This window comes from Protopterus annectens, chromosome 12.part0 (assembly GCF_019279795.1).
Source record: "Protopterus annectens isolate FY-2018-M chromosome 12.part0, PAN1.0, whole genome shotgun sequence".
NCBI lineage: Eukaryota > Metazoa > Chordata > Ceratodontiformes > Protopteridae > Protopterus > Protopterus annectens.
The window spans coordinates 885223959-885238623 of record NC_056746.1 but is presented as its reverse complement, the minus strand read 5'-3'; the positions used below and the strand labels follow the sequence as shown (position 1 = coordinate 885238623).

General features: G+C 42.7%; 1 protein-coding gene across 6 annotated transcripts in view; it reads right to left on the bottom strand.

Annotated features, from left to right (window-relative positions):
- The window catches only part of ZMYND8 (zinc finger MYND-type containing 8), a 1698999-nt gene that overhangs the window by 1247115 nt on the left and 437219 nt on the right, over positions 1 to 14665 (bottom strand). For all 6 annotated transcript variants that reach the window (XM_044089914.1, XM_044089913.1, XM_044089918.1 and 3 more), the window contains one exon: positions 2147 to 2368. In XM_044089914.1, coding sequence (XP_043945849.1) covers positions 2147 to 2368 — 222 coding nt within the window. The remainder of the gene's footprint in view (positions 1 to 2146; positions 2369 to 14665) is intronic.

Sequence of the window (14665 nt, the reverse complement as noted above, 5' to 3'; positions counted from 1 at the left end):
CTCACCCCCTCGGAGCCGACGAGGGAAGTCCGGCGCCAAGATTCTTCTAAGGAAGAAATCGGAGCCGACGATGGAGCCGAAGACATCTGTATTGGCTCCAACGCTACCACAGTCTCGGTTCCGAAATGCCCCAGCTCAACAGAGTCGGAGGAGGAACATAATGGGGGACAGGGTCAGGCATCGACTGATGAGTCGGGCTCTGAAGCATTTGGGCCAGTGCCTCGGACTTAAGAAGTCGACTCACTACCCTCTGAAGGTCATGGTCCGAAAGCCTCGATGACCTAGAGGAGTGAGATCTATGGCTCCGTTCAGACAGCAAGGGAGATGCTGGAGCCGAATGAACGGAGCCAAGGGACGGTGACCTGGACCTCTTTCTTGTTGTCGGTTCCGAAGGTCTAGTCGGAACCGACAAAGGAATTTCCAATACCTCGGCTCCAGCCGGAGCCGAGGAAACCACAGAAACTGCAGTCTGAGAGTCATCGGCTCCAGCCGGAGCCGATGCAGACGGAGGTTTCGAAGCCTTAGGTCTCAGCTCAGACGCTGGAGCCGAGGACCTAGAAGCCTTGGAGGGTTTTCCCGAAGGAACAGTAAGGGAACCCTCAGGCTTAAGTAAACCTCTCAGAATAAGTTTATTTTTTCTTTCCTGCAGGACTCTGGGGCTGAAGCCATGGCATACAGCACAAGAGTCCTGCAGGTGTAAAGGTCCCAGGCAGTAGACACAAGAAGTGTAACCGTCTGTCAGAGACATTTTCTGACAGCACGAGTCACACTTCTTGAAGCCTGAGACCTTTGAGTCTTTAGACATTATAGAAGAAGTGTAACCACACATACACAGTCAAACACACTGATTACACCCTATATAAGTTTTAACTCAAAAATTAAACACACTATCAAAGTTTTTTGAGAAAAACACACACACACCACTAGGGGAAGGAAAAAAGGCCCGAAGGCCCGAGGGAAGAACTTATAAGTTCTTTGTGGAAAAGGGGATAATAGAAGAGAAAAGGGTCAAAATCCACTAAACTAAGGGTAATAACTGTAAAGAATTAAACTAAAGGGGTTTAAGTAGACTAAAAATTACTCTACTATAACTCACCAAGAAGCCGGTAGAAACCACACACCTCGATCGCTGTAGCGGCAAACGAGATCTGAGGTAACTCACGCCTAGCATTGTGGGATATAAGGGGAGCCTCGAGCCGGTGGAACCAACTCTCGAGCTTTTAGAGTGGCCGAGTCGGAGCCGAGGTCGGCTCCGAACCCCATCCAGCAAGAATGAAGGCGAGATAGACAACTTAACATCAAGTGTTATACATCTAATTTTTGCTGCTCTTGACAGTGCAGGGCATCCAGCAGAGGGAGGGATACAGCACCAGAGTTGAGCAAAAGGGAATCATGTAAACCCTGCAAATTGGCAATGGCCTCCCCATGCTAACAGGTGAAAAGACAGACTAATCAGAGTGATTGAGGTGAATAACCCACTCATTATCATGAAGACAGGTACAATGAAATGCTGTATGTGCATTACTCCTACTGCCTGACCACATTCTAATCACTCAACAATCTGCCCAAATACTCCGTTCATATATCAACTCCTCTTCTGAAACTGCTATATTACAGTTACATGTACTCCACCCCCCCCTAAAAAAATCAATCAGTTATTCTACCATCACCTATTTAAAATAAAAGTGTAAAATGTTAGTATTCCTGGCATTTACCTTGAAATGACTTTATCTTTCTTTACCTACAACTGTTCCCAAACAGTTAACATACATGCAGGAACTCATTAGCTGAAATATAACAATTTTTTTTCCCTCAGCGTTTGACAACAGTATACTAAACTGTGACATTAACAGTGCCTTATGTACTATAGTTGGAGCATTTCCACCCTGGGCCTCCATAGATAAGAGAGTGTTAACCGGTTGAAATTGCAGGTTAAGAAAATATAATCTGCTATATAGCCTATTGTATTACCATGGATAGTGAACTAAAAAGGAGATCCTACTGTGTACAGTAAACAAAAATACATTACACATCAACAATTCTGAGTTACATATTGTCCTTTAATAGTTAACTACTAAATAACAAGAATGCAGTAATTACACTTACCACTACCCTCAAAGAGATGAAAGAAAACTGGGACCTTTACCTCACATTCTGGACAAAACCAGTCCCCTTCAGGCTCCGCAGACAGTTTAAGACATTTTGCATGGTAAACTCGAGGGCAGAGCTCACAGCAAAGCACCTGACCTTCCCGATGGCAAATCCAGCAATAGAAGTCATTACGCCCATCCTGTGGTACAATGTCAACAGGGTCTGTGGTGGTGAGAGGTTGCTTCATATAGTAAAAAGGGCCATGTCTTAGTTCTGACTGAAAGGCAAGAGAGAAAGACAAAACATGAGCTCAAAAATTAGAAATTTGACTGTCAAAATTCTTGACAGTACTTATTAATTCTTAAATGAGTGGGCTGGTCACATGTGTCCTTTACATCCATAGCACAAAGTTTACTAAAACAACAAAAGTACCAAAGAAAATGACATCACTAAACACACTACTCCTGTGCTGCATGATTTCATCTCTTAACTCTAATATGACTTTTTCCATAAACTGGGGAGGTCAGACACATGATGCATGAATGGGTCATGATCAATGCCACAGTAGCTGAAGCATGTCAAGAAGCTCTGATTCACAACCTGTTGGACTCTTCTGGGGTTTATATTAAATAGACGAACGCTTAAATGTTCGAATTTCTAAAGGTCGATCTTTAGAGATCGAACAGTTAAGTGTTCGAAAATGTAATAAAACAAAAAAAAAAAAAAAAAAAAAAAAAAAGTAAAATGAAAGGATTTTAGCAGGGGGGCAATCCCCCTGCACCCCCACACCCCCCGCTACTTAAATATACCAACTCCGAGATCGCACTTCAGTGCACTACAGTGCAGAAATGGGAAAATTTCCATTCCCTACACTGTAGCACGATCTTGGAGTTGGTATATTTAAGTGTGGGGGGTGCAGGAGGGCTTGCCCCCCCCCTGCTTATACCCTTTAGTTTTTTTTTTTTTTTTTTTTAATTTTTAAAAATATTAAAACACTTAACTGTTCGATCTCTAAAGGTCGACCTTTAGAGATTCAAACATTTAAGCATTTGTGTATGTAATATAGAACCCTCTTCTGCTATTACCTTGTCCTTTCTGGAACAAATCTTCTACTTAAGAATAGCAATGAGACTGAAGGCACTGTAGTCCAATGTATGAGAAAAGTATTTTACAAGGTAAGGACTTTGAATAGAGGCACAAGGTTATGACCCCTTCTTTGAATCTTTATCCAACACTTTTGTGTGTGGATAAACATTTTTTTAATTCCATTTTAAGAACGGCTTAATTTGCTTAATCTGCAATCCATTACTTGTAAATACTCTCTTCGGCAGTTATATTTTTCAACCACTCTGAACTTCATACAGTAAACGTCCTGGAACTAAGTATACATTAACTATTACAAGAAACTGAGTTCACTTCAGTACCTATAAGGTCAGTAAGAACATGTACTGGGTAATGGTTAACTGTAGCAAACAGGCTTAACTTGTTTTCTTAAGTTGTCTTCAGGAGTGAAAATATTAGTTACTTGATTGCCCTAAGAAACAATTTCGTAGATCAATACTTAATGACTAATGTGCAGACCTTATTCCTCAGAAAAGTACCCAAGGATGTGAAGTTGCATTAAGGTACATTTTCTAAGTGTTTTTTTTTTTAAGGTGATAGGTTGATTATGTTGTCACACAAAAAGAAGTTATGTTCTTACCATAATGTTCCATCTGTGTTGTTCATCTTCATTCATTCATTACTGATGGGTGTCTGTTCCATCCTCTGAACAGAGTCGACCTTGTAACAAGCTTGTGCTAGCCAAAAAACTCTCGCGCTAAGCTTTTACCCACAATGCCCATTCTCCCTGTTACCTCAGATCGAGTTTGCCCGTTATAAGTAAAGCAGAGGCAGCCTCTGAGCAGAAATCTTAAAGTAGGAGTAGGACCCAATTCGATCCCCCAGCAGCCTCTGGAGGGGGAAGGAGGGTGGGATGTAATGAATGAATGAAGATGAACAACACAGATGGAATGTTATGGTAAGAACATAACTTCTTTATCTGATGTTGTTAATTTTCATTCATTCCTTACTGATGGGACAGAGTCCCTAGCTACCTTTAGTCCTGGGAGGCCCTTACGGAAGGATGTTCCCAGAGTACCACTGAACCAAAGGATGCTCTTCCCCTGGAGGCCAAATCCAATTTGTAATGAGTGATAAAGGTACGAGGGGTAGCCCAAGTTGCAGCTGCACAAATATTCAATGAAGCCTTTGCATGAAAAGCAACAGAAGTTGCTACTGACCTGGTAGAATGTGATCTGACTTTGTTTGGCAGAGGAATTTTATTTCGTTGGTAAATCAAGGATATACAGATTCTCAGCCATTTGGACAAGGTTACTTTTGAGACAGGGTTTCCCAATTTTGGGTCCGAATAGGACATGAATAGCTGCTCTGATTTACGTACTGACTATTTTATTTATTTATTTTATTTTACATTTGTTGACCGGGCTAGAAAAGCTCCAATGGTTAGTACAAGTTTAAACAGAGATCAGCAATACAAGATTAAAATTTATAAACAGAGGTAGGTAATACACATATTACACAAATATGAAAGGAGCAAAAACAAAAAGTGGAGTAATAAAATGTCTTAAAAAATGTAATAAAAAAGTTTTTTTTTTTGTGGATTACAATAGTCATACAGTATATATGTGTAAGCATATATCTACATAGATGTTATGTAAAGGGAGAGCTATTAAGGGTGCAGGGAGAAGAGAACGACAGAATTACAGAAGAAGAAAAGAGAGAGGAAGAAGGAAAGTTAAACTGGGTTGGTGCAGGAGCAAAGCCAGTGTTTATTGAGATGCATTTTTAGTTGTCTTTAAAAAGTGGGAGAGAGGACAAAGATGAGATATCAAGGGGAAGTCTGTTCCACATTTTTCCAACAGAGATGGAAAAGAGGCAGTCGCCTGCAGAGTTATTGGGTTTGGTAATATTAATCAGTAGTTTGTTTGATGAACGTAGATGTTTCAGGTTATTGTATGGTGAAACGAGGTTAGAGAGTATTGGTATATTATTTGGTTGGTATAGAATCTTGTAAGTTATTAAGAACTGTTGATGTATGAGCTGGTTAGGAAGTTCAAGCCAACCTAGTTGTCTTGGGTTCAGGCAGTGATGAGTTCTAAATGGGGATCCTGTAGCAAATCGAGCAATATTATAGTAAGATGTTGCTAGTTTCTTGAGGTTGTTTTTGGAGAGATTGGTGTATATGGGGGTAGCATAGAGAAGAGTAGAGATTAGGTGAGATCTGGCTAAGGTGGTTCTAGCTACAGGTGTAAGGAAGGGTTTGATTCTGTAAAGGGATCCGATTTTTTTATTAACTAATTTTATTGTGTTGTTGACGTGAGAGTCAAAGCTGAGATTATTGTCAATAGTTATTCCTAATAATTTTGTAGTTGAATCCGGAGAAATGAGAGTACTGTCAGTGGAAGTGAGAGTGAAGTTTAGTGGGGTAGATTTGGGGGTAGGTGAGAACAGTAACAGTTTGGTTTTCTTTGGGTTGAGGAGTAGGCAACGGTCTGAGAACCATTGTTCAACAGTGGTAAAAGCTTTTTGGGTAAGAGACTGGAGTTCAGTTCGAGAGGTAGCAGTGCAGATTATGGTCGAATCATCTGCATATTGTATGCAGATAGTGTTTGGGATAGCTGATTGTAGGTCATTAATAAAGACAGAAAACAGAAGGGGGCCTAGGATAGAGCCTTGAGGTACACCTAAAGAGATAGGAAGGAGATTAGATAGTGACTTTTTCCAGAGTACTGCCTGCCGACGGTCTTCTAGGAAAGATGTAAACCAAGTTAAGGAAGGAGGATCAAGTGAGAGATTTTAGTAAGTGCAGAAGAAGTTTATGATTAACCATGTCAAAAGCTAAGTCAATGAAGACTGAAGATGATAGATTATTATTGTTGCGGTTATAGTTGATGGAGTTAGTAAAGGAGAGTAAAGCAGTGGTGGTAGTGTGGGAAGGTCTGAATCCATGCTGACAGTTAGCAAGTAGGTTGTTATGGAGAAGGTGGTTAAGTAGTTGTTTGTGGATACATTTTTCCATGATTTTAGCTATAGGTGATAGAAGTGCTATGGGGCGATAGTTTGAGAAGTCCTTAGAGTTCCCCCCTTTGTGTAATGGGATGATGTGAGATATCTTCCAGATAGAAGGGAAAATTCCTTCATTTATAGATCTATTTATCAGAATAGAAACGGGACAGGCAATGGCTTTGGCTCCTATTTGCAGGAATTCTGCAGGAAGTTTGTCTGCAGAGGGGGTGGTAGGTTTTAGTTTTTGGAGCAGTGATGAGATAAAGGAGGTAGAAACAGGTTGTAAGTGAAGGGAGGGAGGTGGATTTAAAGTAGGTAAGAGTAGCTTAGAGGTGTCGGGAGATAGGTGACTAGCAAGAGTTTGGATAGTATTAGTGAAGAAAGAATTAAAGTCGTTGGCTATTTGTGTGGGATCCTCTGGGTTAGAGTCCTGAGGGTTTGGTGTGATAGACTGGCTTGGGGATAAAAGATTATTAATACTGGCCCAGAATTTTTTAGGTTCCCTTTTGGAGGTTTGTTGTAATTGAAGGTAATAGTTCTTTTTGTCTGTTAGGATGGCTTTTTTTGTAGTGTTTCTAAGCTCTCTGAAGTTTTGGCGGTCAGTTAGATTCTTAGTGGTATGCCATTTAGTCCAGGATTTGTTTCTGAGAATGATTTTTTGCCTAGTGTTGTTGGTCAGCCAGGGTGCTGCTTTAGCTTTGGTTCTAATGGTACGACTTGGGGCATGGTGATCTAGGATAGATAAGAATGTGGAATTGAAGTATTCTACTGCTTCATTAAGTGGGAGATATTTTAGTGGGGCCCAATTACATTGCATTAATTCAGCTTGAAAATGCTCAGAGTCAAATACCTTTTTTGAACGAAGTGTTCTGTAAGTGGTAGGTAAATTTAGGTTGGTTTTATGTCTAATGACATAAGTTAGTGAGTGGTCGCTTAGATCATCTGGAAGGGTACCTGATTGGTAGGTTTGTTGGGGAGTATTAGTAAGAATCCAGTCTAAGGTGGTTTCTTTGTTGTTGGTTTTATTAGTTCTGGTAGGACTATTAATGAGTTGTATAAAGCCATATAGGTTTATATGGGAGGTGGGGTTTGTACTATTACAGGAATTCCAATCAATGTTGAAGTCGCCTAAGACTAATGTTTCTTGAGGGAAGTTGGTGGAGAGCGAACTGAGGATACATTCTAGAGTATTAATGTTATTTCCTGGAGGAAGATATACACAAATTATATTTATGGCTTTACTAGTGTTGACTTGAAGTTTGGAGTGGATTACTTCAGCATTTTTATCTAGGGGAAAATTCAGATTTATAGTACTAATTTGTAATTGTGCTTTGTACAGAATTGCTACCCCTCCCTCCCTTTTTGGCTGTGCGGTCAAGTCTAATGATATTATACCCGGGTGGGGTGATTTCATTGTCTTTAATGGTAGGTCTTAGCCATGTTTCAGTTAAACATAAGGTATCAAATTGGTGGACTTCTAGAAGGGAATGGACTTGAGTAAATTTTATTACAAATTTTATTACAAATACTTTGTATATTGAGATGAGCAATAGAGGGAGAGTTGGTAGATATGGTAGATGATAGAGAAGTAGCTTTATCTTGTTTTTTGTAGCCATTGGTATTGGTATGGTGTGGGCCAGGGTTAGGATGAGCATCTCCATCCAACAGTGAGTGGAGGAGTTTAAAATTGTTAGGCTGGAGAAGTTTGTAAAAGTAGTTGATTAATTTCCTAGATTTTTGCTTGCTTGTCTTCAAGTGTGCTAGTCTGTGGTATTTGGGTAGTAGGTAGTTGGGTTGAGTAGTGGGATTTAAGAAGGTAGGAGAGAAAGGTGTTATAGGTGTAGAGGTGTGTTTAGAGGGAAAAGAAAGAGTAGAGTAAAGTGGGTATTCACAGGAGGTTAAGAGGTAAGTAGTTACAAGAGGAGGTAAAAGTAATAAGCAGATAAGTAGTTTAAGTTGTGAAGGGATGAATGTTTTCCACATTTTAATGATTGGGGAGGTGAGTGAGACGATAAGAGATAGACTGTAGGTGCAGGTGAGGAGTAGTAGTATGACTTTAAGACTTTGTTGTGTCCGGGTAAAAACACAACTGTCTATGAACATCCAGCAAATGAGGACAGTACCCTCCTTTGTTTGAACAGTTGGGGGAAAAAGACAGGAAGGTCAATCGCTTGGTTAACTGTCAAGTCTGAGATAACCTTGGGTAGAAAGGAAGGATTGGTCCGGAGTGATACTCTGTCTTTATGAAATACCATGCAAGGGCATTTACTACACAAAGCCTGACGCTCTGAAATGCGTCCGGCTGATGTGACTGCTATCAAAAGTAGAGCTATCCAAGACAGGAACTTAAGGTCACAAGTGGAAGCAGGTTCAAAGGGTGAATGTGTCAGGGATTATAGTACTAGTGTTAAATTTCAAGGTTCGATGGGTTCCCTGAAGGGTGGTCTAATATGCAAGACACCTTTTAAGAAAGTTTTGCAGAGACGATGGGAGATTAGCGATGAGTCTCGAAACCCATTATGGAAGTTTGAGATAGCAGCTAAGTGTACTCTAATGGTTGAGGCTGCTGCTCCTGAATGGAGAAGACTTGATAAATAATCCAAAACCACACTAACAGGAGCTAAACAAGGGTCCAATTGTCTTTGTTGGAACCAAATAAGAAAAGTCTTCCACTTGCTGAGATAGATTTTTAGGTCCCTATTATTTTAGCGAACGCAATGAATTGCGAACGCTGTTTAGTCTAATGTCATTACGCAAAATGGCAAAATACCAAAAGCATGGAACAACGATTTTTTTTCCTTAGAGATTTATTTTGTGCTTTGATTTTTTATTTTTGTATGGATCAGAGATGTTTTCCGGGGGGGGGGGGGGGGGTGATCGCTTATCTGTGTGTGTTCGACATTTTGGGTTTTCGGGGATTGTGGGTCGATTATATAGTGTTCGCAATTCATTGCATTCGCTTATATAATATAGACCCAGATTTTCCTGGTGGATGGTTTAAGTGCAGCCAGAAGGATATTACGCACTGGTAAGATTAGTCTGCCTGGCTATTAACGTAAGTGGAGAAACCGAGCTTTCAGCTTGAGACAGGAGGTGATTGGGTGAGACAAACCTTGTGGGTGCGAGATCAGTTCTGGAGTTGGATCTGGATCCAGAATCCATGGGTGATCTACTAGATGAGGCCAAAGGAAGGGAAGCCAAACTTGTCGTGGCCAGTAAGGAGCAATGAGGATTACTCTGCTTCTCAGATGAAGGGCTTTCTTTAGAAATTGGGGGGGGGGTCAGGGGAAAGGGAGGGAAACCATACAGAAGTCCCGTGGGCCAATCATGAATCAGAGAGTCCCTGTGGGACCCCCCCGGGGGGAATTGGGGGGAAGTAGCTGCTGCATTTGTGGTTTGCTGGAGAGGCGAAAAGGTTGCAGCAAGGCTGGCCCCAGAGCCTGAAGATCTTTCCCACAATAACAGGATTGAGGGACCACTCCTGAGGCAGTAGGATGAATCTGCTCAGCCTGTCTGCAATCATGCTGGAACTCCAGAAGATATGCATTGCAATTAGAAAGCAGTTGGAAGTTATTGCCCATTGCCAAATTCTCATGGCTTCTCGACAGAACGGGTAGGATTTGGTTCCCCCCTTGTTTGTTCATGTAGCAGACTACTGACATGTCTGACTGAATAACAATTGTCCCTCACTGAACTTTGGATTGAAATGCTTGAACACTAGAAGCAACGTCCTCAGTTCTAGAACACTGATATGCAGGTGGGCCTCTATCTCTGACCAAGTGCCTTGTACAGTCTTCCACTGGTAAAGCCCCCCCCCCCCCAATCATGGAGGCATCCATAGTCACTGTGGCCCTGGGCTGTTGTGGGCAAAAAGGGCAACTCAGTTGTTCGTCTGGCTTCATCCACCACATTAAATCCAGCTTGCATCGCTGAGTTATCCACATTTGAAAGAACAAGGGATGTTGTACGGGGTACCATTGAGTTAGGAGGAGCCATTGGAGAATTCTCATGTGTAGTCTTGCTAGGGGCACTATGGTAACTGAAGCTGCCATGGAACCCAGGAGATGAAGGACTGTTTGAACTGGGACTAGATTTTGACAGAGTATCACCCGTATTTGGGATCTTATCCTGTGTAGTCCGTGGTCCAGGAGATAAACTAGCCAAGCATTTGTGTTGAAAACCGACCCGATAAATTCTAAGGATTGAGAGGGAATCAGGTTGCACTTTCCCCAGTTTATTGAGATTCCCAGAGATTCTGCTAGTCCAAGTATGCAGTTTAGTGCTAATCTCCAGTAGACGCTTGGTGAGGGCAGTGAGGAGCCAATTATCTAGATATGGAAACACGCGGAATCCTTGAAGTCTCAAGTAAGCTGTTACCACTGCCATGCACTTGAACACTCTGGGGGCTGTAGAGAGTCGGAAGGGCAGCACGTGGAATTGAAAGTGATTGGCCCTTACCGAAGTGAAGAAATCTTCTAGATAGCTTGTCCATTTTTATGTGGTAATACGCATCCTGAAGATCTATTGAGCACATTCAATCATCTTTCTCCATCAAGGAGAGGATAGACTGAAACGTGACTATCTGGAATTTTTCTTGTTTGACAAATCTGTTTAGGATGCTGAGATCCAGAATTGGTCTCCAGTCCCCTGTCTTCTTTGGCACTAAAAGGAATCTCGAGTAGAATCTGGATAATATCTGGTCTGGTGGGACTGTCTGGATGACTTTTTTGAAGCAGCTTTTGAATTTCTAGCACTGATGTTTCCCTTTGACTGGGTGGAAAGTCGAGAATGTGACTAGGTGACTTTGGGTAAAGACTGAATGGGACGTGGTATCCTCTGGTTATGACCCGTTGCACCCATAAATCTGTTCTTATTGTTAGCCAGGCAGGAAGGTGCAAGGAAAAACATCCTCCGGCTGCTTCCAGAGGAAACCAATTGGGCCGCTCCTCAGGAGCACTGATAGGGTTGTCCAGAGAAAAAATCTTTGGAGCCCTGGTTACGCAGACTCCCTCTGACCCAGTAGGGGCACCTTCCGGATGTGTTACCCCCTCTGCCTCGGGGAGTATACTCGCCATGTGCGTCATGGAAAGGATCCTGCGATTTCTTGCACCACATCTTTCCACTCCTCTGGTTCCTAGAGTATGGACACTGAAGAGTGGAATAATGGACGCCGATGGCAGACAGGGTCTTAGCGTCCTTCTCATACTGGCCAATTTGTTTTTCACTTTTGGGCCAAAAAGGGAAGAGGTTTCCACTGGAGTATTAAGAAAGGAAGACTTAAAAGGGTCTGCAAAGTCACAAAGGCGAATCCAGGCATGACGTCTCATGACAACGCCTGAACCTGCCGCTCTGGCTGCTCCTGCAGTGTCATGAGAAATCAGACACATGGAGGAGTTGGCTATGGATCCCAGGGTCTTTAACTGCAAAGCAACTGTCATGCACCTCATCAGAAACAGCTCCTGCTAAGGTTTTGGAGAGTTCGGCGACTAAGTCTCTTTGAAACCTGGTGAAGTGTGCCAGATAATTCAAAGACCTAACAGCAAAGGTGATGATGCAAAAACTCACTTTCCTAGCCTGTCCACCGCCCAAGACTCCCAGTTTGGGGTTTGGACAGTCTGGCTCTCCTCAGTCAGTTCCTTTTTCGTGGCAGCTGCCACCACCAACGCATCTACTGAAAGACCCTTGGACCAGTGAGGGTGCTGCTCAGGAGGAGATAAAATTTCGTCCAGCCTCCATGGGAACGGTTCAATGGTATCAGGACTTTTCCATGCACACTGCACGATGAGCTGAAGCAGCTCATCTGCAGGCGGGGTCACCCAGGAAGTAGAATGTCAAGCACGAACAGCCTGCAGGAACACAGACTCCATGGAGGAGTGATTGGTGGGCTTCCAGTCACTCCTCTGCTTCAGTATTTCAAGGATGTCACCTAACGAGACATCATCAGGGAGCGACTGTGGGGATCCCTACCCTTCATCATAGTCCATGTCCTTGGTGAGAGACTCCTCTAGTGAGTCCACGTGCTTCCTCTTGTGCGGTACCTCTTCAGCTGGAGATTCTGAAGAGGACTCAGAAGGGGCACCCTGCAGTAGGATAGCCTGAGGCTCTTGTGCTCGGTCGCAAGGCAGTGGGCTTGGTCAGCTGGGGCTCAGAGGAAGGACATATCTGGAGTTCCAACACTGATGGCTTGCCTGCAGAGGCAAGGGCCGTCTCCATCAATTGAAAAGCTGGCCTACCCAAAGAGGGATGGAAGCCCAGAATTGAGAAGGACAATTTCGGAAATGGCGTCACACCCTGCTCCGACAAGCCCGCTCCCAAGGAAGGAGCCTCAAGGGAACTCGGTACAGACAGTGCTCCTAGAACCATGGCCGATGGCACCGTAGAAAAACCCAGAGCTGTACCAGATGCAGAGGAGCCCGCAGTCCAGTCCTGAACTGGAGGATGGCCTGGCTCCGAGCGAGTCGAAGGCCAAAGGGACAGCTCCGGAGCCACAGTGAGATCCACTAGTGGCACTAAAGGTGTGGGAACCGAGAAAGGAGTCAGTGCAGAGTACTTCAAAGCATGCAAAGAGGTCAAAGGAGGAGAATAAGCTGGAGTCTGTGGAGACAGATTCCCAAGTCCAAAGGGGAATGGGGTCTTAGAAGGTGTTGCAATTCCTCTGGCCTTCAGCAGCTGGTCCACAACACACACTACATCCAATTTTGAGAGGCTCCTAGTCGATCTAGTGGATATCCCCGACGGGGACTTTGGCCATTCTAAAAAAGGGCTAAATTGCTGCCCAACAAAAAGATTCACTGAAGGGGAGTACCGGGTCCGTACAGTATGGTCTATTGGCACCAATGTCTCAAGTTTAGAGACCTGTGTAGCAACGGTGTCCAAACTAGGAACCAATATTGTAGGCAAGTTCAGTGCCATGGTCCCTGTGGAAGTCAAAATTTGCAGTTTAAGAAGGGTCGGTGCCGAAATAGGCACTGATAATAAAATTATTGTTAACGGTACCCAAGATGGTGCTGTAGAAGCTTGTTTTGACTCTGGAGCCTAAGGGGTCATTTTGGCATTTTTGGTCTTGGTTCCTCCTTCCTATCACCAGAGGATGAAGAAGGAACTGAATGTGGTTTCTTTTTATGCTCTTTTCTGGGAGGCTGTGAGCTCTCCGATGCAGAGATAGCCTCGGAGAAGGGCGTCTTAAGGAGACCCTTCAGAATCCGCTTGTTTTTTCTTTCATTAAGGGTTCGGGAACTAAACCCCTTGCAAATAGTACAAGGAGGCTGTACAGAAAGATGGGGAACTCCCAAACAATATACATACGAAACATGAGAATCACTGTTAGGCATCTTGCGACTACACTTGCCACACTGTTTAAACCCTGAAGCTCCTTTTTTTTTTCAGACATCATACCACAATACAAATCTAGTAATATCTATTTTTTTTTTTTTTTTTTTAGAAAGGAAATAAAGAGAAGGAAAGGAATACCAGCAATGGTATTGAAAGATTACCACAGAGGTTAAAGGGAAAGGGCCGTACCAACAATGGTATTTGAGATTACTGTAAGGTACTTGAGGAAAAGGAAACTAGAAAGATACTCAAAAGTGGGTAAAAAAAATGATAGGTTAAAGAAGTGAGTTTAGACTGAAAATAAGGTGAATAATTCAAGAAAAAACACTTTTATAAGCAACAAAGTACTTAGCTGACAGCTGACATGACACGGTTTTACGGCTACCTGGCAAACAAGATTTTAGAGAAGGGCATTGTGGCTAGAGAGTTTTTTGGCTGGCACGAGCTTGTTACAAGGCCAACTCGATTCCTAGGATGGAACAAACACCCATCAGGAAGGAATGAATGAAGATTAACAACATCAGATCTACAACTTCTTGAAAGTTGGAAGCTGTCAGTCAATTTAAGCTCTACTTCTGCAACAAAAAATCTAAACTGCGAGTGCTGCTGACTACTAAAACACAATACTTTCAAGTAGATCTAAACACTAATAAGAATTCCCACATACACAATCAAAAAAGCAACAAACCATTTTCCCACTTCCAGTGTTACAAGCTAGTGAATATGCTTGCAGCTATCCAAACTTCACCTGGAGCTCTGTATGTGAGCTCTTCCTCTCTCTGCTTACCAGATGATTTTCTGTATCTGTGTATCTGTCTTACTAATTTGGCAGTACTTGGCATGCTCAGGATGCATTATAGGCAAAGAGGAACTTTATATTCCTGTTTCTGCGTATGGTTTGATTTGCTGTTGATTGTGGTGGAGTAAGAGTAGAGTAGTTGTGTGGGAGGGTGATCACTCCTATCACCATGGAATATGTGATATGCAAGGTGGTTTACATGGGAGCTTTTAATTCAAAAATCTGTCTACCAAAAACCATCAGTAACTAGAAAGACTACTTTCTGAGGTATTTCAATTGTGGTGTCTTCAGATTGAAAAGGAGGTAATGTTATCTTTTCCAAGTAAAAGTTAAAATCCCATAGAAAAGATATTTCTTGAAGTACTTGAGCAAGAT